Raw genomic sequence first — 23,684 nt, 5'->3', positions numbered from 1 at the left:
AGGAAAAAGAAAACCAGGACGTCCTCTTAAACGATGACTTCTAAGGCCGGAACAGGCCATACTAGGCCTAAATGAGATATCCTTGATATGTATGGTGGTGTTGATGACATACAAGTGAGCGTTAATGTTCTAAAATGTATCAATATACATATTATAATTCAATCGTTATTTATTCAAGAACTAAACTAATCTATGTTGAAGAGTTGAGCAGCGCTGGTAGTAATACCAGTAGTTTATTAATATCACTAGTAATACCAGTGATAGTAATATAATAATAACAATAACTATAAAATAAACAATCTAAAAACTCACTTAAGCGTCTTTTTTTGCTTGTCCTATTATAATTACGTAATAGTAAAATATAGGGGGTCGATAAAAGGTCAAGAAACGCTTGAAGGGGTCGACGGGCAAATAACTTTGGCGACCCCTGATCTAAATAGTCGCCAGAGGAGGAGCGTAAATAGACACCAGCCTCTTGCAAGGAATGAAGGGTTAGCTACCACAGAGTGGCGCTGCATGTTATTAGCATTAAAACTAGCCTGTGGTTAGATTTGTACGTGCCAGCAGATAGACATGTGTTCTGTTACGAAGTATGTAAAGTAAGTGAGTTTTATTACCTAATATAATATATACTTGATTTGTATTCATACTCAAATGTTAAAGTTATAATTACGAAAATTAACGTAGTACGTTTTGTTTCCTGCTCACCATAAATCTGTTCCAGTATCTACGTCTGCTCTCAAGACTAAGATGTTGTCATAGTTCAAGAGGAGTTAACTTATTGAGGACATGATACCGTAAGCTACAGTATAAAACTGTTTTGATGAAGATATTGCTATAAAGTCGAATTTGAGTCATCTTTATTCGATGCGAAGTACACAAAAAAATAAATACATACGTAAACAAAAGCACATTTAATCTAAGATCACTAATGTATATGTTGATACCATTCAAAAACTCCCGAACTTTCATACTTTAGATTTACGTTAACATTTTTTCGAAACTATAAATTTATTTTGAATGCATATTTCAGAACCGGAATTTTCGCATCATGTCTAAAAATATTCTCAGTACCGTTGTACTTGATGCAGTAGGTGGCGGTGTTTTGTTGTGAAATGCACATCAACATTACTCTAGTTTCTTTTTTTTTCATATGTCAAGTTTTTAAAATTTCTCCCAGTTACAGATCTAATTTTGAAATTGCATGTTGTTACATGTAGAACCTTAATGGTAAACATTGAACAATAATTTTGCGTCCAAAGTTTTATATCTCCATTTTTTTTATACTTAAATATTTTAAAATTTTAAACTTGTTTATAAACATAAATTGTTAATATGCAGAATTCGGTATAATTTCAACTTGTCCTAAGTTTGCATAGGGCTGTGACATTGCCATATGAGCATTCTGGGTCAGTATGTTGTCATAAATTTGATGACCTCAATGTTTTAATAAACATTTGTGATGCACTGGGAAGAAGAGTATCATTTTCACAACGAACGCATTGTACTAAAATTTTCAGTTTTAGAATCAGTTTTATGATGGGCAATCAAGCTAACCAAAGACACTAAACAAAGGAAATACAACAGATTCAATACATTTTCATGTATTTATTAACTTAATTCTATTATCTTATTTCATAAACCTGCCCTAATTGCATTAAGGAGATTTGGTCAATGTAAATATCCACTTGTAGTACTTTCAGTTTGAGTTGCAAATATTGGATGGTTTTTTAATGTAAATGTTAGTAGGGTAAGCCCTTGCAGATATATTACACTGTATATATTTAAACATACATAAAAATAGCTCTTTCATTTTCAGCAGAAAAGTTGGAAAGATAGGTGTCTGTTATTATTACTTTTAAGTGTATATAAGTGTTGTGTTGGTGACAATTACTTTAGATACTGAAAACAAAAGATGTTTTAAGTCTTGATAAGATTTAAAAATATATGTCAAAAATTTCATATTCATTTCTACTTGTTAATTTTTTTGTGGTTCTAGTCTCCACAACATTTAAATTATCTACATTCTTTAGCTACTGTAATGTTTCTTCGCCAGATAATTGGAACTAAAAGAAAAAGTAATTTGCGGATTTCATGCTGTTGCCACCTAGGTACTTCTTTCCTGTACAAAAGATGAAGTAATTATTTAAGGGGGAAAAAAGTACTGAATATTATTTGAGAGGGTTTTATTAATCCTGTTTCTGTTAATGACAGGATTAATATTTTATGTATTTTAGACTGAATACAGTTATAAGCACAATGCTCATGTTTTGATACAGATTTCAATTAGTTTTTGTATAGATTCTGAGAAAATTGCATGCCATCTTGAAATTGAATTATATAGAAGTAACTGTGTTGTTGACTTCCTTTCTTCAGGTAGAGTGTTTTGCTGCTTTCTAGAAGTAGTTGTCTGAAGGTTTTGCAATCAGCTGTACTTCTTTACTTCTCTCCCATTCTATAACTGAAATTTATTCTTCTGTTGTCTTTGCTTACTTTTCATTTCTGTGTATAAATGGGAATATCTGTTTACATGATTATCTATTCAGTATAAAAAATTACATTATTTGGACCTTCCTCTACCAACTTTTCTGTTGCTTTCTCATTTAGTTATTTGAACCTCCGATGGTAAGTTGAAATTTATCTATTTCATTTCAAAGGAGGATAGCATACTAAACTAAGTTGTTTAAAGTTATGATAATACCATTTCATTTTTTATGAAGTCATATTATAAACATGGAGTGGTTTTAAGACATTATATTGGGAATCCCCCCCCCCTCCCAAATAAAAATAATGTCAGTATCAATAAATGGCTTTCATAAACATAGCGTTTGCCATTTATAAAATGTCTTTTATTGCCACTGGCCTTCAAAATAATAATAATATTCAAAATGGTCATTTTTTGGAGTTAGCATGCCTGTACTTTTAACAGTTTCACTTATTTTAAGCAACACTCATTTCTTCCACAGTGCAAATATCACTTACAGATATGAACTGTCAAAGACCAGTTATTACATGGTGTAAAAGAAATTTTTTAAAAAAAGAGTCCAAAATAATGAATGCACCCTAAATTTTGTTCCAAGCTATATAACACAGTAAGCATTTCTTTTTCATGCATATAATTTTTAAAATAATTTGTTTTTCCAGAAAGTGTACTTTCTTTCACCACACTATTGCATTAAATTTTTCTAACATGTTTCTTTCTGTTAGCATCTGTCACATCTTCAAATGTCTTCATTTTTGGTAACTTTTTGTACATCCCCATTTTTATACATGCATAAAGATCTCAACTGTTAATATTAAATTATTACTGATTGAAAACTGCTTTATAAATTACAAAAAATTTTTAACTTATTTTGATTATAAATTAAAGATACCAAGAAATTGTATTCTTGGTTTCATCCTTTATCCAAGTGTAAGCAAACAAAATTTTCAAGAAGTAAGTTCATGGCTCGGCTACTTGTATATGGAGGCAATAACTTCACGTCAATTGCCTTAGTATCCCATAATACAAAACACATAACCTTTCGGACAAGTATAATGGTATGCATTATGGGAATGGCAACTACCCAGACCGGTTTCAACCTTTATTGAGGTCACATCGGTGGGAGCCAGACCCAGAAGTAATGCAGAAGTCATATTTCCATATACAAGTAATCAAAAATTGTCACACTTTATTACTAAAATACTCTAGATTAGAGATAGATTATTTTGTGAATTGGAAAATTTATAACATTGGAAAGTGTGTGTGGTAATACCTGTTTTGAAATTTTCCTTACTTTAAGGCTTTTAAGCAGGATGTCCCAGAAGTCCAGAATTTGTCAGAGAGCATTTCATAACAGTGAAGAACAACATACCAGCATTAAAGAGAATATTGCAGAGCTAGATCCTCTTCAGGTAAAACTTTTGGATGAAATGTGTATAACAGTTGATGAATTGGATAACCCATTAGATGCTAGAACTAAAAAGGAATGTCACCTGATGGAAAATATAAATAAAGGTATGTTATCTGTAACATATCACAACATACTTTAAACAAATTGTTGTGCTAAAATTTTGTTTTATCAGAGGTACCTTTTTTTAGGTTAATTCTAATTTACAGTAGTTATCATTAAAATATGCTTCTTCACCAAAATACCAAGTTCATTTACTATATGAAGGTCACAAATAAATATGCTTAGTAGGATATATAAGAGAAACAGTCCAACTGCTGTAATTTCCAATTATAACACTTGAACTGGATATTCCTTCCCTTATTATTGATGTTTAAATTAAACATACATTTCATGCTTTGGTGAGGATTATGTATATGAATAGATGGATATCAACTCCTTTCAGTTCACTTTTTTGCAATGCCCATTAGACCTGTTAACAAATTATTAATAATCCTAAACTTAGACACAATGGTGATTACTAACAGTAAAACAGTTGGCTAAAAAATAAAGTGGATTATCATTGTCATCAAATTCTTAATACCTTCAGGGAATGTACAGAATATTATGGTAGTTGTAATGTAAATTTTTCATGTAGTGCTGACTTCCTATTGATAACTTTTCTCCAGATTTATCTGTTATCTTTCAGAACTCAATATTGTCTGCTGTTATGCTTCAGTCTTCTTAAGCGCTACTTATTCTCAGTTCACCTAGATCTTGATCATCTTCTTAGTCTTTTCCAGCCATCTTGGCCACACATGTGCACACTTGTTTTGCTAACTTTTCTTCTCCTGTTCTGTTTCAGTGATTACCATCTGAGATTAGCTTTGTTTACACATTCCTTAATGCTGACATCAGGTTTCTCCTTAATATCTTCATTTTTATTGTGATTCTGCCATTGATGTCATCTGTTCACTCTGCTAATTTTTTTCAGAACTTTCATATCTGTAGTGTAAGTTTAGTCTTTGATCAAGTGTTTTAATAATAAAACAAAAAATTATGTAATGGCATACAGTAGAGTAAGGAAAACAGAACAAAAGCAGGAGTAACAATAATACTGCACGAACAATATCATTTGCATTCTTTTATATTTAACTCATCATCATCATCAAATTCCTGCCATGTACCCTCAAGGGGGTGTACAGGATATGACAGTACTACATGAAAAAATTACATCATTACTAACTTCCTATCTACAATTTTCCTCCAAATCAGTCTGTTACTTGTCAAGACTCCAACATTATCAGATCTTATATTTCTATCGTCTAAGGCACTTTGTACCGTATCAATCCACCTATATCTTGGTCTTCCTCTAGGTCGTTTTCCTGCCAACCTGGCAGAGAACACTTGTTTTGCTAATCTTTCCTCTCCCATTCTATTTAAGTGACCATACCATCTGAGATTAGCTCTGCTAACGCATTCCTGGATGCTGACAATGTCAAGTTCTTTCCTAATATCCTCATTTTTAATATGATATTGCCATTGATGCCATCTGTTCATGCCTCTAATCTTTCTCAGGACTCTCATATCTGCGGTCTATAGTCTTTGGTCAAGTGTTTTACTTCTGACCCAGCTCTCAGATCCATAAGTTAAAATTGGTTTGAACACAGTCTTGTATACAGCTAATTTAGTGTTCCGACTAATTTCTTTCTTATTCCATATGAATTTATTCAATTGACTCCCCACGATACCAGCTTTGCTGATTCTGCTGTCTATTTCTATATTTAGTTTACCATCTTCAGTAAAAATTGTGCCTAAGTAGCTGAAATGTTTTAGTTGTTCCACAGGTTCTCCATTCACAACACAGTTGACATTTTCAATGATTCTGCCTATTTTCATTGTCTTTGTCTTTTTATTGCTGACCTTCATACCATATCTATTACAACAGCTATTCAATTTAGTCAGAGAATCTTGCAGACTTGTAGCGGATTTATTTAGAAGTATAACATCATCCGCATAAAGCAAAGAGCTGACATTAACATCTCCAATTTTGATATCAGGTTTAATACCACATTCCTTCATACTGTGATCCATATAGATAATGAATAACAGAGGGGATAATGTACATCCTTGTCTCACACCAGATTTAACATTAAACCATCTTCCTGTACTTCCTTCAATTCTAACTGCTGACTTACAACTCAAATAAAGACTAAGTATTGCTTGATATAATGCCGTATTGACACCATATAACTGCAGTGTATTGAATAGCTTCTCTCTTGGCACCTTGTCATATGCCTTTTCCAAATCGACAAAACTTAAATACAGATCTTTGTTATATTCCCATGCTTTCTCGACTATTTGTCGTAAAGTGAAGATCTGATCCTGACAGCCTCTATTTGGCCTGAATCCAGCTTGTTCTTCACCAAGCTTTTCTTCCACAATTCTTCTCAACCGTTTCTCAAGTATACTTGCATAGATCTTGCCAGGAACACTCAGTAGGGAAATACCTCTGTAATTCTCACATTCAGTTTTATTTCCCTTTTTATATATGGGTACTATGAGAGCTCTACTCCAATCATCGGGAATTCGTCCCTCTGTCCAGGCTTTCTGAACTATGCAGTGCAGCCACTGTAAGACTCTTATACCACCATACTTCAGCATTTCTGGTCGAATATCATCTACTCCTGCTGCCTTTCCACATTTCAAGCCTTTGATGGTTTTTTCTACTTCAAGTATGGATATGTAGTCTTGACTATATGCCTGTTGACTGTTTTTTACCACTGTGCTGTCATCACTGCTTCTTTCATTTATCAGTTTTTCAAAGTAATTACTCCATACTTAAAGGATATCTTTTTCTCCTGTTTTCATGTCACCTTTATCATCTCTAACTCCTTTTACAGTACTCTTTCCTCCATTCTTAAGCTTCTTCAACAACCTCCAGAATATTTTGCCACCTTCTTGATATTTATTTTCTATATTCTTGCCAAAGTCCTCCCATGACTTTTGTTTAGCTAGTTTTACACACTGTTTAGCTTTCTTACATTTGTCTCTGTATTCTGTAAGAGTAAAAGCTGACTTATTTGCCAGTAACTTTTGGTATGCTTTCTTCTTTTCCTTCACTGCCTCTTTAACTTCCTGTGTCCACCAGGGAGTTCTGATTTTTTTATCCTTGCACACAACCTCACCACATGCCTCTCTGGCAGAATCAATCAATGTTTCCTTCAGAGTTTGCCACTGAATCTCCAAGGTTTGATTCCTGTTCTCAAACTCTTTCATTTTCTTTTCAATAATATTTCTGTATTTTAGTCTACAGTTCACATCTGAGAGCTGCTCAACTTTTATTCGCTTTAAAACTTTCTTACATGTTATTCTTTTCAATATGAAATTCAATTTTATCCTGCTCAAGACTAAATAGTGATCACTTCCAATTTCAAATCCTCTGTACACTCTGGTGTCCTGCACCAGTGAGAAAACATCACTATCAACAATAACATAGTCAATGAGACTTTTCTTATTCCTAGCCTCTTCTCTCCATGTGAATTTGTGCACATTTTTATGTTGGAACATGGTGTTAGTAATAACCAGTCCATGTCCTGAGCAGAAATCCAACAGATATTTGCCATTATTATTAGCTTTGCTCTTTTCTCCAAATTTTCCCAAAATATTTTTGTATGTCTCACAATCATTTCCTACTCTACTATTTAGATCCCCAACAAGGACCAACTTTTCCTTTTTCATTGTGTCAGTTGCTTTTTCTAAAGCCTCAAAAAATTCCTCCACTTCTACCTTAGTAGAACCTTCTGTGGGACCATAGGCACAAATAAGTCTCATTGTCCAGTTCCCCATTCTCATATTTGCCCACATTACTCTACTTGAGACTGACTGCCATTCAAGAAGATTAGCCTCGTATTTTGTGTTGAATACTATGGCTACTCCTTCTTTTCCTTGATTGTCATTGCCTGAATATAACATTTTGTATTTATTGCTCAGAAAGATCTCACCAGTTTTGGTCTTTTTTGTTTCAGTCACCCCTATTATGTCGATCTGGTACTTATCTAATTCCTCAGCTAGCTCCATTTCTTTGCCATTCAGGCTTCTTACGTTGATAGTACCGATCTTTAACTCTGGTGATGTTGAGTTGGGGTTTGTTTTCAGATTTTTTTTTTTTTTTTTTGATTTGAGATTTCAGATTATACTACCTATCAGAAAGAATCATTCATGTAATAAATTTTATAAATGTTTATAGTCCTGAAGAGGATTATATACATTCTACAAAAAATAGCTAAACTTGAGAAAATGAAACAGAAATTGTCATTATATCTGGAGATTTGAATTGACAAATTAGGAACTAAATAATACTATGAATATACCAATGATTTAATGAACAAAAATGGAATTGAATAGAAAATAGTGAATTGAGAATAAATAAGATAGGTATCAGGATATCAGAGTAGAGTGTTTAAGGGTCAAAGCTGTATAACTGAAAGTAGACCACCACATAGCCTTTAAGCAATGTAGAGAACCGACTAGGGCTTCTGATCTAATGTCCAAACATCACCTTCTTGTGGTGCACCCTGTTGGGTTCTACCTGGATACTGAACGAAAAGAATGGGCTAGCAATTTGGGATTTACCCGATCAAATCGTATTCTTATTGGCTTAAACCACAATTTAAAATAATGGTATATGACAGAATTTCATGCCAGCTGGGGCATCACCCCATTGTTTTAGCCAGGGAATCAGGGCAAACAGCAAAAAGTCAGCTACTAGAACAAATCCCTACTCAACGTCACCAGAGTTCAAGATCTGTAGCCTGATTGGCAAAGAAATGGAGCTAGCTGAGGAATTGGATAAGTATCAGATCAACATAATAGGGTTGACTGAAACAAAAAAGACAAAAGCTAGTGAGATCTTTCTGAGCAATAAATACAAAATGTTATATTCAGGCAATAACCATCGGGGAAATGGAGTAGCGACTAAATAAGCGGCTAATCTTGAATAGCATGCAATATCCAGTAGAGTGATGTGGGCAAATATCAGAATGGGGAACTGGACAATGAGACTTATTATTGGCTATGGTCCACAGAAGATTCTACAAAGGTTGAAGGGGAGGAATTTTTTGAGGCTTTAGAAAAAGCAACTGACAGTGAAAAAGAAAAAGTTGATCCTTGGAGATCTAAATAACAGAGTAGGAAATGATTGTCAGACATACAGAAATATTTTGGGAAATTTGGAGAAAAGATCAAAGCTAATAATAATTGCAAATACCTATTGGATTTCTGCTCAGGACATGGACTGGTTATTACTAACACAATGTTCCAATTAAAAATGTGCACAAATTCACATGGATAGAGGCAAGGAATAAGAAAAGAATCATTGACTATGTTATTGTTGATAGTGTTTTCTCATTGGTGCTGAACACCAGAGTGTACAGAGGATTTGAAATTGGTAGTGATCACCATAAAATTGGATTTCATATTGAAAAGAATAACATGTAAGAAAGTTTTAAAGCGAATAAAAGTTGAGCAGCTCTCAGGTGTGAACTGTAGACTAAAATACACAAACATTATTCAAGAAAAATGAAAGCATTTGACAGGAACCAAACCTTGGAGATTCAGTGGCAAATCCTGAAGAAAACATTGGATTCAGCCAGATAGATATGTGGTGAGGTTGTCTGCAAGGATAGAAAAATCAGAACTTCATGGTGGACATAGGAAGTTAAAGAGGCAGTGAAGGAAAAGAAGAAAGCATATCAAAAGTTGGTTGTGCTCTTAAAGAATACAGAGAAAAATATAACAAAGCTAAACAAAAGTCATGGAAGATTTTGGTAAGAATATAGAAAATAAATATCAGGAGGTGGCAAGATATCCTGGAGGCTATGTTGAAAAAGCTCAGAAATGGAGAAAATAGTGTAAAAGGAATTAAAGATGACAAAGGTAACATGAAAACTGGAGACCAAGATATATTTGATGTATGGAGTAATTACTTCGAACAATTGCAAACAATAAGCGACAGCAGAGTGGTAAAAAACACGCTCAACAGGCATGCAAACAGGAATACATATCCATACTTGAAGTAGAAAAGCTTGAAATGTGGAAAGGCAGCACGAGTAGATATTTGACCAGAAATTCTCAAGTATGGAGGAATAAAAGTCTTGCAGTGGCTGCACTGCATAGTTCAGAAGGCCTGGACAAAGGGATGAATCCCAGATGATTGGAGTAGAATTCTCATAATACCCATTTATAAAAAGAGAAGTAAAACTGAATGTGAGAATTAGTTATTTCCTTACTGAGTGTTCCTGGTAAGATTTACAAGTATACTTCAGAAATGGTTAAGAAAAATTGTGGGAGGGAAGCATAAACTGCATTCAGGCCATTTAGAGGCTGTCAGGATCAGCTTTCCAATTTATGACAAATAGTTGAGAAATCATGGGAATATAAAAAGCATCTGTATTTAAGTTTTCTGGATCTGGAAAATGCTTATGACAAGGTGCAAGAGAAAAGCTCCTCAATTATATGGTGTTATTGGGGCATTATATCAAGTAATGCTTAGTTTTTATTTGAGTTGTAAGTCAGCGGTTAGAGTTGAAGGAAATCAAGAAGATGGTTTAATGTTAAATCTAGTGCCAGACAAGGATGTACATTATTCCCTGTTATCCATTTTCTATATGGATCGCATTATGAAGGAAAGTGGTATTAAACCTTAAATCAAAATTGGAGATGTTAGTCTTAGCTCTTTACTTTTTGCGAAGGATGTTATACTTTCTAATAAATCCAAGTCTGCAAGATTCCCTGACTAAAATGAATAACTGTTGTAATAGATTTAGTATGAAGGTCAGCAGTAAGAAAACAAAAAAAATGAAAAACTGCATTGTGAATGGAGAATCTATAGAACAAGTAAAATATTTCAGCTGCCTATGCACAATTTTTAGTGAAGCTGGTAAATTAAATATGGAAATAGACAACAAAATCAACAAAGCTGGTATGGTAGGGAGTCAACTGAATAAATTCATATGGAATAAGAGAAAAATTAGACAAAACACTGAAATAGCTATATAACAGTGTTCAAACTAATTTTAACTTATGGATCTGAGAGCTGGGTTAGAAATAAAACACTTGGCCAAATACTAGAGACCACAGATATGAGAGTCCTGAGAAAGATTTGGGGTGCGAACAGATATCATCAATGGCAATATCATATTAAAAATGAAGATATTAGGAAAAAACTTGACATTGTTAGCATCCAGGAATGTGTTAGCAGAGCAATCTCAAGTTGTATGGTCACTTAAAGAGAATGGAAGAGGAAAGGTTAGCAAAACAAGTGTTCTCTACCAGGTTGGCAGCAAAAAAGATGCAGAGGAAGACTAAGATATAGGTAGACTGATACAGTAGAAAGTGCCTTTGAAGATAGAAATATAAGATCTGATAATCTTGGAGTCTTGACAAGTAGCAGATTGATTTGGAAGAAAATTATAGGAAGTTAGTAATGATGTAAGTTTTTCATGTAGTACTATCATATCCTGTACACCCCCCCCCCCTGAGGATGCATTTTAACATATTTGATGATGGTATCAGAGTTTTAACATCAGGTGATATAGGAACTGCCCATGTGTTAATTATTGGAAAATTAAGATTTCATAAAAGAACATGGACTTAGAGGAGGTTACACTTTTATACCAAAAGAAAAAAGAAGCCTATTATCATATCTACAAGATAAATTTAATGAAGGGAAGAAAAATAAAAACAAAAGTCTAAGAAATGAAACTACAAAAATCTAGTGGTGGTTGAATGGTAGATTACTGTAGTAACAAAATCTTGAAAATAAGAATTCAGGGATAACTATTCGAAACAACTTGAACATGACTTTTATGCTACACAGAAGAAATGTAAAGATTAATTAGAAATCAAAGAGTTGAATTGAGTATATAAACATACCCTTAATTCTCATACAAGCTTATACGTTGGTTATGCATTACTAGATCACTTAAGGAATTGACAAATGTATATATAAGAATATAAATTAAATTACTTTAATAAATATTTCCGATATTTTGGCAACGTCACATTGCCATCTTCAAAAGGAACTTACAAAAAAAGGCATGTGCACATAGGCACTACAACACAGTAACTGAGAATGAAGTGAGGAAGCTATTGTTCTCCTAAAAGTCCTGATGGTGCCCCCTAATGGGCTATGTAGGTGTTCTTGGCCGTTGGGCTGAAGGTCTGCTGATGTAAGCCTCCCAAATTTGGGGCAGTCTCATGCAACCAAATTTGTTGAGGTTTGAAGAGTTTCTTAGGGCTGAGGCTGATTCCATGAATAGTCTTTCGAATTTGAACTTGCTATGGTGTATTATTGTAGCTTTCTTCCTCCGTATTCTGTGGCATGGTCTGCAAGACCCGAGTGGCTGTACTTGTGAAACCAGATGTAGGCCTTGTGTTCCGAAATCCTGATATTAGCTATCCTGCCTGTTTGGCCACAGTTTACACAAGGGACCTGGTATACACCAGGTAGGTCTAGGGGAAGTGGTTGGTCTTTAGTGGAGCAGATAAGGGATGCCAATTTTCTGTAACAGGAGGTCATGTTTTTTTAAGATTTTGATAATTTTTTTCTAGGTGCCTCGGATGTAGAGAATGGTGATGGATTTAGAGTATTCATTGTTGTGAAGGGGGGAGGGAGGTTGTGGTTTGTTGGTTTCATTTTTTATTTTATGGGGGGGGGCAGTAGCCATTGGCTGAGAAAGTGTTGAGGATGTGATTTAGTTCAATGTTTAGGGCCTTGTCGTTTGAACAGATTAGTTTAGCCCTGTTGTATAGTGTTTTCACCACTCCATATTGTTGTGAGGGGGGAGAGAATTGTTAGTGAATATACCTGTCTGCATGGGTGGGTTTTCTATAAACTGAGAAAACCAAGGTTCCATCAGGCTGGCAGGTGACTAGTGTGTCTAGGAAAGGGAGGCTATTGTTTTCCTCCCTCTTTTTCCAGAGTGAACTTGATTCTGGGGTGTTGGTTGTTTAAGTGTGTTAAGAAGGAGAGGAGTGTATAAGAGCCATGTGGCCAAATAGCAAACACATCATCAATGTAGCGAAGCCATATGGTTGGTTTTTGTGGAGCAGAGGCTAAAGCTTTTTCTTCAAAGGCCTCCATAAAGAAATTGGCCAAGAGTGGGGAGAATGGTGAACCCATGGCTGTCCCCTCTATTTGTTTGTAGAATTTTCCCTGCCAAACGAAATAGCCTGAGTTCATTATGAACTGAAATAAGGCTGAGATATTGGGAGGAAATTTAGCTTGGGTTAGCTCTAAAGTTTCCTTGAATGGGACATTTGTGAATAAGGAGGAGATGTCAAAGCTGACCATCATGTCAGTATGTTGGAGTGTAAGGTTTTTCTATGCTGGCTTTGAAGTGGGCTGAGTTTTTTGTGTATGGTGTGTTGCCAGTATAGTGTGTGAGCACTTTGGCCAAATGTTTAGCTAATTTGTATGTGGGAGAATCAATGCCATGCACTATGTGACGTAATGGAATGAATGAAACCAACAAACCACAACCCCCCTCCCCCCCTTCACAACAAGGATTACTTTAAATCCATCACCATTCTTACATCCGAGGCACCTCGGAAAAAATTACCAAAATCTTAAAACAACATGACTTGACCTCCTGTTACAGACCATACAGAAAATTGGCATCCTTATCTGCTCCACTATAGACCAACCACTTCTCCTAGACCTACCTGGTGTATACCAGGTCCCTTGCAGCTGTAAACTGTCTTGCTTTGGCCAAACAGGCAGGACAGCGAATATCAGAATTTCAGAACACAAGGACTACATCCGGTTTCACAAGTACAGCCACTCTGGTCTTGCAGACCATGCTCTGGATACACGCCACAGAATACGGTGGAAGAAAGCTACAATAATACGCTGTAGCAAGTTCAAATTTGAAAGACTATTCATGGAATCAGCCTCAGCCCTAAGAAACTCTCCAAACCACGACAAATTTGGTTGCATGAGACTGCCCCAAATTTGGAAGGCTTACATCAGCAGACCTTCAGCCCAACAGCCAAGAACACCTACATAGCCTGCTAGGGGGTTCCATCAGGACTTTTAGGAGAATAATAGCTTCCTCACTTCATTCTCAGTTACTGTGTTGTAGTGTCTACGTGCACGTGCCTTTTTTGTAAGTTCCTTTTGAAGATGGCAACGTGACGTTGCCGAAATATATCGGAAATATTTATTAAAGTGTAATTTAATTTATATTCTTATATATATATATTGTCAATTCCTTAAGTGATTTAGTAAAACATACCCTTAACACTTTCATTGCCAAGCTGAAAATTGGAATTACGTGTGGTGGCCAAATTTTTTTTATTTTTTTAATTAGTTAGCGACATTCACGCGATAACGCATGATCGGCTGTTTGTTGAGAACTCGCATTGCGTGATTGGCAATGAACGTGTTAAACAAAAATGTTGGGAGGAACACTTGACTGAATTGTAGTGTTACCAGAAAACCTATGAGTTGGTGACAGCTTAGAAATAACATCATAACAAAATGTGTTCAGTTTAAGAAAAGTTAGAAAAGAAATGCAGAATTAGTTAAAATATGAGAGTTGAAATTGTATGTCATTTAGCTTTTTTTAAAAAAAATACCAGACAAATGGAGGAAAAATATTGTACTGCCAGTTTATTTATTTTTAAAAAACATCATCATACGTATCAAGGATTTAGGCCTAGTATGGCCTGTTCCGGCCTTAGAAGTCATCGTTTAAGAGGACGTCCTGGTTTTCTTTTTCCTAATGGCTTGTACTTTAAGGCTTGTTTTGGTAATCTTTCTGTTTTCATTTTTTGAACGTGTTCCATCCATCTATGTTTATATTTTTTAATTTTTTCAATTACTGGATCTTGGTTTAATTCTTTCATAATATCTTCATTTCTTTTGTGATCAAATAGGGTATACTTTGCAGTTTTTCTCATAAACTTCATTTCTGCTGTTGTTAATCTTTGTTTGTCTTTTTGTTTTATTGTCCAGATTTCGCTTCCATACATTAAGACTGGTAGGGCTAATGTATTGTATACTTCTAGCCTGGTTTGTTTTTGAACTAGGTTTGGTTTAAATATGGAGTTAATTACACCTGTTATTTTTAAATATTTTGCAATTTTTATGTTTATATCTTTTTCATTTTCATAAGTGATCATACATCCTAGGTAGTTAAATGAATTCACCTGTTCTAGGATCTTGTTATCTAATACTATTTTAGTTCTTGCTGGATCTTGTCCTTTAAAGGCCATAGTTTTTGATTTTTCCGTTGATATTATCTTACCATAATCTTTGGATATCTCATTTAGATTTAAAATAGCTTTCTGTAAGTTATCTTCAGAATTTGTAATTATTATTTGGTCATCTGCAAAGAGGAGAGTGTTTAAGTTAACTGTAGGTGAAAGTTTAATTCCTTGATGTAAATTTTTACTCCATTTTATTATTATTTCATTTAAGTAGATAATTTTTAAAAAACAACAGATCAAAATCCAATGAATTATAGCCATATTATCTTATTACCATTTCTGTCTCTCATTTCAGCAACTTTGAATATCATTTAGCACAGCAGCACCAAATGGGATGATCTGGGCGATAGCGAGTATTTAGATAGAAGAATGGAAGCAGTAAACTCAATATGAGGGAGCTTATCAGATTATCCTCATTAAATTTGAAGATCTTCACTTTGTTCAAATTGTACAAAGCCAGTAAGAGAAAAGTTCATACAAGAACTCAAGCTTGATTCAAAGTCTATATCGAAGTATGTGTCGATTGCAAAACAATCAACAAAAAATCCAAATCTGAAAGTGCCAAATGCAGAAAACTCACTTTCAGTACAAATGAGTTATGCCTTCTTATTCCTTGCAAACGGCCATCAGACTTAACTGGCCCATCTGTACTTCCATCTCTTTTCATCTTGTTGGCACCTGCAACAACACTAAAATATAACACTGACCTTTTGACATCATTCTTCTACTGCTGCTCTGTGCATAAACAAGCAAGATATAGTATTTCCTACCATGCCAGAAACAAAGCACCATGTCTCCTGTGGTGTCATAAGTCTTAATAACCTAGATAGCAAAAAGTTCAATGGTCTCACTGGCATCTCCCTAGCTGCAATCAAGCGTTGTTCCAGAATTAATACCTGTCCTTTATAGCCTCTATGTTCTTTTATATTCAGCTTTCTATATTCAGACCATATGTGGGGAAGGGGGAGGAAAGATAAAAGTTAGAGAGCAGTGGTCAATAGCTTGATGACCACCATTAACAGTTGGTTTCTTCACTACCTGGAGACCAAACATCTGATCAGCAACTCCAGTATGGATTCTGCTAGATCATGGCAGATCTCCTAGCCTTCACACCCACTTCTGGATACATGCCATTTTAAGGTTTGGAGAACCTCTTCTATTGTTCATGTTTCTAAAGCATTTGTTCAATTGTGGTATAAAGGCATATTGCTGTCATTTGCGATAGGCAAAAAACTGGCTAATTGATCACTATGCATCATAATGGATAGCTTCCTGCCAATATGGGAACATTCCAGAGCTCTGTTCAATCGCCTGTTCTCTTTCTGTTAAATATTGCCTTGTCTCACTAACTAATAACCTTATCCATAGTACAGTATTGCTCACATTGGCACACTCTATTCTTTCAACTGTTGATAAATATCATGGTGTCTCCAAACATACCAGTCTTCAAAATATTCTGCAGCCATTTCCTTACATAAAAACTTTTATATATCATTCTTAGATGTGGTAAGGATAATCCAGTCACCTTCATTGCTACCAAAACACAGTCCTATCTTCTTTTTGCACAACATAAATCTCAATTTATTATTATTTTACAGCATCTCCATGGATTCTGGAGACTCATCGTAGGAGATCCAATTTAACCATTATACACACAAAACCTATCATACCTCTCCTTGAATCCATTCACCATCAGGGAACTCGCAACCAATTCTGACAATCCATTTCCACTCACTTGCCAGTCTCCACAGCTGCAGTAGCCACCACACTCATACACAACTTCATTGGATGGTCCCTAGTTCTCTATTTGTCATCACCTTTATAGCTATTGATCTCCCCAGTTTAGCATTGTCATTAGCAAATAATGAATATCCCCTCTTAAATCTTTTCCTATGTCATTGATATACAAACTAAAGAATAGTGGCCCTAGTACCAAACCATGAGGTACTCCACTAGTCACCATCATTCTCCTAGATTCCACTCCACCATATACTACTTTCTGGTGTTTGTGTCTCATTCATGCTGCTGCTATCCTCATATTGATTCCCATTTGCTTCAGCTTTTGTAATAGTTTTCCATGTGATATTCTGTCAAATGCCTTGACAAAGTCAACAGTATCATGGCATAGCTATTTCCTTTATTCACATTTTATAATAAAGTGACAACAGAATTGGATAAGTTATTAAGACAGGGCCTACCCTTTACAAAACCATGTTGCCCACTATAGAGTATCTCATCTCTATTCACATATGTATTTTACCATTCATCAATTTTGTACCAACCACTCCTGATATATTAACTGGTCAGTAGTTTGCTACCTCTGTCTTGGAGCCACCTTAATACAGTGGTACTAACTTATCCTCTTCCCACTCCTTTGGAAGAACTTCGTCAGAGGCAGTGTTAATTCTCTTACACATTCACATGGGCTGATATGCCATCCAGTCCTACTGCTGTGTCATCATCATCAAATTCCTGCCATGTACCCTCAAGGGATGTACAGGATATAATAGTACTACATGAAAAATTTACATCGTTACTATCTATCTACAACTTTCCTCCAAATCAGTTTGTTACTTGTCAAGACTCCAACATTATCAGATCTTATATTTCTATTGTCTAAGGCACTTTGTACTGTATCAATCCACCTATATCTTGGTCTTCCTCTGGGTCGTTTTCCTGCCAGAGAACACTTGTTTTGCTAATCTTTCCTCGCCCATTCCGTTTAAGTGACCATACCACCTGAGATTAGCTCTGTTAACGCATTCCTGGATGCTGCCAATATCAAATTCTTTCCTAATATCCTCATTTTTAATATGATATTGCCATTGATGCCATCTGTTCATGCATCTAATATTTCTCAGGACTCTTATATCTGTGGTCAAGTATTTTACTTCTGACCCAGGTCTCAGATCCATAAGTTAAAACTGGTATTCCGACTAATTTCTCTCTTATTCCATATGAATTTATTATTCAATTGACTTCCTACCATACCAGCTTTGTTGATTCTATTGTCTATTTCTATATTTAATTTACCATCTTCACTAAAAATCGTGCTGAAGTAGCTGAAATGTTTTACTTGTTCCACAGGTTCTCCGTTCACAAAGCAGTTGACATTTTCAACGATTCTGCCTATTTTCATTGTCTTTGATTTTTATTGCTGACCTTCATACCATATCTATTACAAGAGCTATTCAATTTAGTCAGAGAATCTTGCAGACTTGTAGCGGATTTATTTAGAAGTATAACATCATCTGCAAAGAGCTGACATTAACATCTCCAATTTTGATATCATGTTTAATACCATTTTCCTTCATATTGTGATCCATATAGATAATGAATAACAGAGAGGATAATGTCTCATTATTGTCTCACTCCAGATTTAACATTAAACTACCTTCCTGTACTTCCTTCAATTCTAACTGCTGACTTACAACTCAAATAAAGACTAAGTATTGGTTGATATAATGCCCATTGACACCATATAACTGTAGTGTATTGATTAGTTTCTCTCTTGGCACCTTGTCCTATGCCTTTTCCAGATCGACAAAACTTAAATACAGATCTTTGTTGTATTCCCATGATTTTTCAACTATTTGTCGTAAAGTGAAGATCTGATCCTGAGAGCCTCTATTTGGCCTGAATCCAGCTTGTTCTTCACCAAGCTTTTCTTCCACAATTTTTCTCAATCATTTCTCAAGTATATTTACATAAATCTTACCAGGAACACTCAGTAGGGAAATCTCTCTGTAATTCTCACATTCAGTTTTATTTATCTTTTTATATATGGGTATTTATATATTGGATTAGAGCTCTAATCCAATCATCGGGAATTCTTCCCTCTGTCAAGGCTTTCAGAATTATGTAGTGCAGCCACTGTAAGATTTTTAAACCACCATACTTCAGCATTTCTGGTCGAATATCATCTACTCCTGCTGCCTTTCGACATTTCAAGCCTTTGATGGTTTTTTCTACTTCAAGTATGGATATGTAGTCCTGACTATATGCCTGTTGACTGTTTTTTACCACTGTGCTGTCGTCACTGCTTCTTTCATTTATCAGTTTTTCAAAGTAATTACTCCATACTTAAAGGATATCTTTTTCTCCTGTTTTCATGTCACCTTTATCATCTCTAACTCCTTTTACAGCACTCTTTCCTCCATTTTTAAGTTTCTTCAACAACCTCCAAAATATTTTGCCACCTTCTTGATATTTATTTTCTATGTTCTTGCCAAAGTCCTCTCATGACTTTTGTTTAGCTAGTTTTACACAGTGTTTAGCTTTCTTACATTTGTCTCTGTATTCTCTAAGAGCACAAGCTGACTTATTTGGCAGGAACTGCTGATATGCTTACTTCTTTTCCTTCACTGCCTCTTTAACTTCCTGTGTCCACCATGGAGTTCTGATTTTTCTATCCTTGCAGACAACCTCACCACATGCCTCTCTGGCTGAATCAATTAGGGTTTTCTTCGAGGCTTGCCACTGAATCTGCAAGGTATGGTTCCTATCCTCAAACTCTTTTATTTTTTCTTCAATAATCTGTGTGTATTTCAGTCTACATTCACATCTGAGAGCTGCTCAACTTTTATTCGCTTTAAAACTTTCTTACATGTTATTCTTTTCAATATGAAATTCAATTTTATCCTGCTCAAGACTAAATAGTGATCACTTCCAATTTCAAATCCTCTGTCACTCTGGTGTACTGCTCCAGGGAGAAAACATCACTATCAACAATAACATAGTCAATGAGAAGACTTTTCTTATTCCTTTGCCTCTTCTCTTCATATGAATTTGTGCAAATTTTTATGTTGGAACATGGTGTTAGTAATAACCAGTCCTGAGCAGAAATCCAACAGGTATTTGCCATTATTATTAGCTTTGCTCTTTTCTCTAAATTTTCCTAAAATATTTTTATATGCCTGACAATCGTTTCCTACTCTGCTATTTAGATCCCCAATAAGCATCAACTTTTCATTTTTCATTGTGTCAGTTGCTTTCTCTAAAGTCTCAAAAAATTCCTCCACTTCTACCTTAGCAGAACCTTCTATGGGACCATAGGCGCAAATAAGTCTCATTGTCCAGTTCCCCATTCTCATATTTGTCCACATCACTCTGCTTGAAATTGCCTTCCATTCAAGAAGATTAGCCTTGTATTTTGTGTTGAATACTATGGCTACTCCTTCTTTTCTTTGATTGTTATTGCCTGAATATAACATTTTGTATTTATTGCTCAGAAAGATCTCACCAGTTTTTGTCTTTTTTGTTTCAGTCATCCCTATTATGTTGATCTGGTACTTATCTAATTCCTCAGCTAGCTCCATTTCTTTCCATTCAGGCTTCTTATGTTGATAATACCAATCTTTAATTCTGGTTATGTTGAGTTGAGGTGTGCTTTCAGATTTGTTCCAGTAGCTGACTTTTCGCTGTTTGCGCTGGTTCCCTGACGAAAACAACAGGGGCCTTGTTTAACCGGGCGACGCCCCAGCTGGCATGAAATTTTGTCATGTGGTACCATCATTTTGTATTTTGGTTTAAGCCAATAAGAATGCCATTTGGTCGGCTAAATCCCAAATTGCCAGCCCATCCTCATTCATTCAATATCCAGGTAGAACCCAACAGGGTGCACCACGAGAAGGTGAGGATTGGACATTAGGTCAGAAGCCCTGGTCGGTTCTCTGCATTCCTTTAAAGGCTATGTGGAGGTCTCCTCTCAGTTATACAGCTTTGACCCTTAACTGCTGATTGCTGTGTTCACATTCATATTTTTTAATATGCTGAACACCTCCTGTTCATCTACCTCAATTTTGATATGTGTGTGTAACATCTCCACCTGGATGATACACCTTTGCAAAATGATCACTCACTAAGCATCTCAACTATTTCTTTGGCTCAGTCACCTTCTTGCTACAAGCGTTGTTTAAAGTCATCCTACAATAGTCATTTTTCCTCTTACTTGCCACATAACGAAAGAACTCTTGGGTTTAGCTAAACAAGTCCTTTGGCTTGTTTAGCTAATTCTTTCTTATTCTAATTTGGCATTTCTTATTGTACTAGTCACCCTTCTTGCTTGCACTTTGTACAGTTCATGAGTATGCTGATCACTTTTTTCTTGAGAATCCCTCCACAATATTTTCTGTTTTTTGCCACTCTTGCTTTATATCCCTGCTCATCCATTTAATTCCAATGTGGTTTATCCTCCTGTCCTTGGGTATGCAGTCTGATACTGTTACTCTCAAGCAATCTCTGACCACTTGCCATGCATTCCTTGTAGCTTCTCTAGCCATGGCACTGCTCCAAGATGACTCCTGAGTCTCATTATCACCATTTATAGTTGAACATTCTGTCAACATCTTAATGACAGAGAATTTCACATTTGGCAACTTCCCAGAACAAGATAACTTGGTCACTCTCTCTCTCTCTAGTTGGAAGCAGAGTATCTACTTTGGTTATGGATATATCTTCTGATGCTATTATCAGATCCAACATTCTCAACCCCCTTGTCCTCTATAACATTTTTATAATTATCCCTTATAAATTCCACTTCCATCTTATCATGCCCCTTGCCTTACCTCTAATTGACGTTTCCATGATGTCTCCTATAATAATTGTTCAGCCTACACTCATTGTGATAAAAACTGCTGATACATGATATCTACATTTTCCTGTAGACCCTCACCCTGGTCCATAGCAGTGCCCAACAATGTATATATTTTATATTATTTGCCACCAAACATCCTCGAATTAACCATTTCTCTCAGACCTAAAATCCTCTTTAACTTCTAATTTTGTTGGTTGTAATTCTTCAGCTATCATCAGCAATACCCCCACCTCTTGTCTTGTTCTGTCTATCCTCCCAGAAAATACAGTACCTTTTACATTCCATCCCTGTAACTATAACACTGTCAGTCAACCAGGTCTTACTTGCCTATAATTTTTGTCCAAGTTCAGCTGACCAATGCCAAAAACTCCTCGCCCTTATTCCTGATACTTCTTGCATTTGTGTGCATAAATTTCAACATTCCTTTGTACTCATAGTTACCTATTGTGTAATATCATTACCAACCCATTCACATTGGAAACTTTTGAAATCCCCTTTGGTATTGCATAATCATTACTGTACATACTCATTTATCACTGGGGTGGCCATACACATGTTTGATTTCATCCTCCTTAATATCTCTAGTTTTGCACTGTCACACTCTGATTAAATATGGCATACTCTTATTCCTAAAATTTGGGGAGGGATCTTTTTTTCATTCAATGCATACTTACTCTCTTTCTTTGTTTATTTTTCATCCTAAATTTGCCTTCCTGGAATATGTATTTATCTAAATTAATGTTAATATTCAAGTAGAGATGTTTTTTGTTCACCTAAGGTTAAACCACAGTTTTTGAAAAATTGCAGTGATCTGCATAAAGAAACGTAACATAATTTTCCAGTCAGGAAAGGTTAGTAATTTCTTGAGTGGAAAATCACCTACTACGTAAAAGATTTATACAAATGTTCATGCTACAGTGGGATTTGAACCAACAGGTGTAGATTTGCCAACCAATCTAAAAATTCTGCTTTACTTTAAAGTAAGAAAATACTTTTGGATTCAGAGCCCTCCAACAACAACAAAAAAAGTAATTATTGTAGATTTCTAAGATTTTATTTGTATGTTTTTATAACTTCTGAATTATCATTCAGTTAAACATTCACAATATTGGACTCCTGCTTATTCTTAAGTCATTTTGTTACTTAAAGATGTGATTTTTATGAATTCAGTTTAATTGCAGATAACATATATATTATCTCTAAGAGGAACAAGTTTTTTTTTTTTTAATCATTGAATCATCAGCATACTTCTAATTTATATATCTTTTAGGTCTTTTACATCGTGCTTTTAGTGTTTTTCTCTTCAACATGAAAGGAGAACTATTGCTGCAGCAAAGGTCAGATAGCAAAATTACATTTCCAGGTACTATTATTATGTAAATATTTGTTTTATTTGAAAGCATATTACTTAAAAAGCAGTTTTATCTTATTTATTATTATTATACTTTTTTTAGCTAATAATAACTATGGTAAGGTATTTTTATCAACAATCTTTTCATTTGGTAGCTGATAATCAAATGTTTGTTCTCCTATACATTGTACCTCAAAATGATTGGAGATGTAAATAGTATACTGGAATAGGATTTTCATGAGTTTTTTTGTGTGATGTAACAATGGCTACTAGGAAATTAGGAGTGGATATATTAATATGATGGATTCATAGAACACTTCAGCACAGAAAATGCTGTCTTTATCTTAGGGAAGAACATCTGAAATTTTTGTTCCTACAAAATTACTCTGTATATCCATTATCATCTTTCTCATTTGCCTAAGGTGCTTTGAGGTTACCATGAGCAGTAACTTTCCAGTCCACTGGCAGCCAAGTTATTTAAATTTCTGTGAGAGTTTGGACCACTTAAATATACTTTTAATGTTTTCTATTTCTTCTTGGTCTCCTCTTCAACTCTAATATTTTGGAGAATTTAAGGAAACCTGTTAGTAGGTAT

The 23,684-nt window shown here is 35.0% G+C and overlaps 1 protein-coding gene across 2 annotated transcripts in view; it reads left to right on the top strand.

Annotated features, from left to right (window-relative positions):
* The first annotated feature begins 527 nt into the window (after positions 1 to 527).
* The window catches only part of Idi (Isopentenyl-diphosphate delta isomerase), an 81,183-nt gene continuing 58,026 nt past the window's right edge, over positions 528 to 23,684 (top strand). Inside the window, exons 1-3 of one of the 2 annotated variants that reach the window (XM_090411858.1) lie at positions 528 to 599; positions 3,783 to 3,997; positions 23,009 to 23,101. In XM_090411858.1, the coding sequence (XP_090267984.1) occupies positions 574 to 599; positions 3,783 to 3,997; positions 23,009 to 23,101 (334 nt within the window). In that variant the 5' untranslated portion in view covers positions 528 to 573. Of the gene's footprint in view, positions 600 to 712; positions 798 to 3,782; positions 3,998 to 23,008; positions 23,102 to 23,684 lie in introns of those variants that run through there. The other variant, XM_090411859.1, reaches the window with a different exon arrangement.

Source organism: Typopeltis vanoorti, chromosome 22 (assembly GCF_054136105.1).
Source record: "Typopeltis vanoorti isolate ZY-2024b chromosome 22, IOZ_Tvanoo_1.0, whole genome shotgun sequence".
Taxonomy (NCBI): Eukaryota; Metazoa; Arthropoda; class Arachnida; order Uropygi; family Thelyphonidae; genus Typopeltis; species Typopeltis vanoorti.
The sequence above is the reverse complement of the archived record's forward strand: the minus strand, read 5'-3'. Positions and strand labels throughout refer to the sequence as shown.